Consider the following 2,846-nt stretch of genomic DNA (forward strand, 5'->3'; position numbering starts at 1 on the left):
GAGGTCGGGCCCAGGCCCCCTATCGTCCTGTACCCCCTGCCCGCTCCCGGACGCCCCCCGAAGGACTCCCCAGCGCCCCACCCCGCTGACACCGAGGGCCCCCTGACTCAGCCTCCCAACCTGCAGCTCCGCGCCGAGTCCCGCGGTGCGCCCCCCGCGCCCTCCTCTCGGTTCCCTCTGAGTCCCGTCACTTCCACGTCGCGCCACCTCAGACTCTCTCCCCGCACCCTGGACTGCTTCCAGGATCTTCACCCCGGTCGCCGCGCAGCGGCCGGTGGTCTAACCAGAAAGTGTCAGGCTGGCCGCTTAGTTCGCCTTAGGTGGGAGAAGGGGCACCCGCCTGCCCCAGCGCCCCGAGCCCAGCCCTGGTTTCTTCGCCGCGCTTTCCGCTCAGCTCCTCTCCTACCTCTCCCCCTGCAGATCCCGACTGGGCCTCTTACAAGCTGGGGATCTTCATCTGTCTCAACTGCTGCGGTGTCCACCGTAACTTCCCTGACATCAGCAGAGTTAAATCCGTGCGTCTTGACTTCTGGGACGACAGTATTGTGGAGGTAGAAAGGCATGCCCGGGGAGAGCCGTGGAACTGCGGAGCTGGAGTGGAGCCAATGGGCAGGGGGCTCCCGTTCTACAGAGGGGGAAACTGAGACCCAGAGAGGGGCAAATCTAGCCAGAGGAAACACAGCCTATAAGATGGCAGCTTAGACAGAGGCCCTGAGTTTAAATTCTGGCTCCATCATGTGCTTACTTTTTTTTTTCTTTTTTTTTTTTGAGACGGAGTTTTGCTGTGTTGTCCAGGCTGGAGTGCAGTGGAGCAATCTTGGCTGCCTGCAACTGCCGCCTCCCGGGTTCAAGTAATTCTTCTGCCTCAGCTTCTCAAGCAGCTGGGATTACAGGCGCGTGCCACCACGCCCGGCTAATTTTTTTGTATTTAGTAGAGACGGGGTTTCACCATGTTGGTCATGCTGGTCTGGAACTCCTGACCTCAGGTGATCCACCACCCCGGCCTCCCAAAGTGCAGGGATTACAGGCCTGAGCCACTGCTCCTGGCCATCATTTGCTTACCTATAAACTGGGAGGCCCTGAGCTAGGCACTTAGACCTAGCTGTGGACCCTCAGTTTCCACATCTGTATTCAAGGGATACCACCATTTCTCTTTTTTTTCTTTCTTCCTTTTTTTTTTTTTTTTTTTGAGACGGAGTTTTGCTCTTGTCGCCCAGGCTGGAGTGCAATGGCGCAATCTCGGCACAATGCAACCTCTGCCTCTGGGGTTCAAGCAATTCTCCTGCCTCAGCCCCCTGAGTAGCTGGGATTACAGGCACCCACCACCACGCCCAGCTAATTTTTGTATTAATTTTTAGTAGAGATGGGGGTTTTGCCATGTTGGTCAGGCTGGTCTCGAACTCCTGACCTTGGGTAATCCACCCACCTCGGCCTCCCAAAGTGCTGGGATTACAGGCATGAGCCACTGCGCCTGGCCACCACCACCAATTTCACAACACTGCTGTGAAGATGATTGTAGGCTCAGTCCAGACACAAAAAAAGTAGTCAGTTAACAGTTGCTGTTGGACGAGTGTGGTGGCTCACACCTATAATCCCAGCATTTTGGAGGCTGAGGCTGGTTGATCGCTTGAGCCCAGAAGTTCAAGGGCAGCCTGGGCAACATGGTGAAACCTTGTCTTTACAAATAATATAAAAACTAGCTGGGTGTGGTGGCATGTGCCTGTCATCCCAGATACTTGGGAGGCTGGGGTGGGAAGATCACCTGAGCCTATAAGGGTGTGGCTGCAATGAGCCAGGATCGCACCACTGCACTCCAGCCTGGGTGAGAGTGAGACCCTGCCTCAAAACAAACAAACAAACAAACAAAAAAGTTATGATTAGTGAAGTCTTGCACTGGGGGAAGGGAAATAACCTGATTCGTGGTCTAAAGTCCTCCTCCGTTCCCCCTAGGCAGAAAGAGGACCACTTTGCTCTTCTGCCCTCTGGGGGTGGAAGATACCCTCACCCTGCATGGGAATTCCATTTTGGTCAGAAAACCTCCAGAGAGCAGGCAGTTTTGCACTGTGCGGGCTGGCTGAGGGTTTCCAGGACTATTGGGGAAGCAGGCTGACGTTTACTGAGTGCCCACTCTGTGCCAGGTACTATGCTAGACAGCACTGGACTGGAGGCTTTAGTGTGACCTTACTATGTACTGGGTCTTGGGAGAGAACAATGAACAAGATAAGGTCCCTGGCCATACAGAGCTTACATTCTAGTGTGGGAGAAAGGCTGGAAACCAGTAAACCAGCACATAAACCTGAAGGATTTTATTTGCACCTTATAACTCCCATGTTATATTTTCTTTTTTCTTTCTTTCTTTTTTTTTTTTCGAGACGGAATTTCACTCTTGTTGCCCAGGCTGGAGTGCAATGGTGCGATCTTGGCTCACTGCAACCTCTGCCTCTGGGGTTCAAGTGATTGTTGTGCCTCAGTCTCCCGAGTAGCTAGGATTATAGGCATGCACCACCACGCTTGGCTAATTTTGTATTTTTCGTAGAATTTTTATTAGAGACAGGGTTTCACCCTGTTGGTCAGGCTGGTCTCAAACTCATGACCTTAGGTGATCCGCCTGCTTTGGCCTCGCAAAGTGCTGGGATTACAGGCGTGAGCCACCGCGCCCAGCATTTTGTTTTGTTTTGTTTTGTTTTGTTTTTTGAGATGGCGTCTCACTCTGTCACCCAGGCTGGAGTGCAGTGCGTGGCTCAATCTCAGCTCACTGCAATCTCCACCTCCTTGGTTCAAGCGATTCTCCTGCCTCAGCCTCCTGAGTAGCTGGGATTACAGGCGCCTGCCACCGTGCCCAGCTA

At 53.5% G+C, this 2,846-nt stretch overlaps 1 protein-coding gene across 1 annotated transcript in view; it reads left to right on the forward strand.

Moving 5' to 3' along the window:
• ADAP2 (ArfGAP with dual PH domains 2) overlaps positions 1-2,846 on the forward strand; it is a 37,631-nt gene that overhangs the window by 1,606 nt on the left and 33,179 nt on the right. The window contains exons 2-3 of the mRNA XM_011992869.1: positions 4-320; positions 395-551. Coding sequence (XP_011848259.1) covers positions 4-320; positions 395-551 — 474 coding nt within the window. The remainder of the gene's footprint in view (positions 1-3; positions 321-394; positions 552-2,846) is intronic.

This window comes from Mandrillus leucophaeus, unplaced genomic scaffold (assembly GCF_000951045.1).
Source record: "Mandrillus leucophaeus isolate KB7577 unplaced genomic scaffold, Mleu.le_1.0 Scaffold419, whole genome shotgun sequence".
NCBI lineage: Eukaryota > Metazoa > Chordata > Mammalia > Primates > Cercopithecidae > Mandrillus > Mandrillus leucophaeus.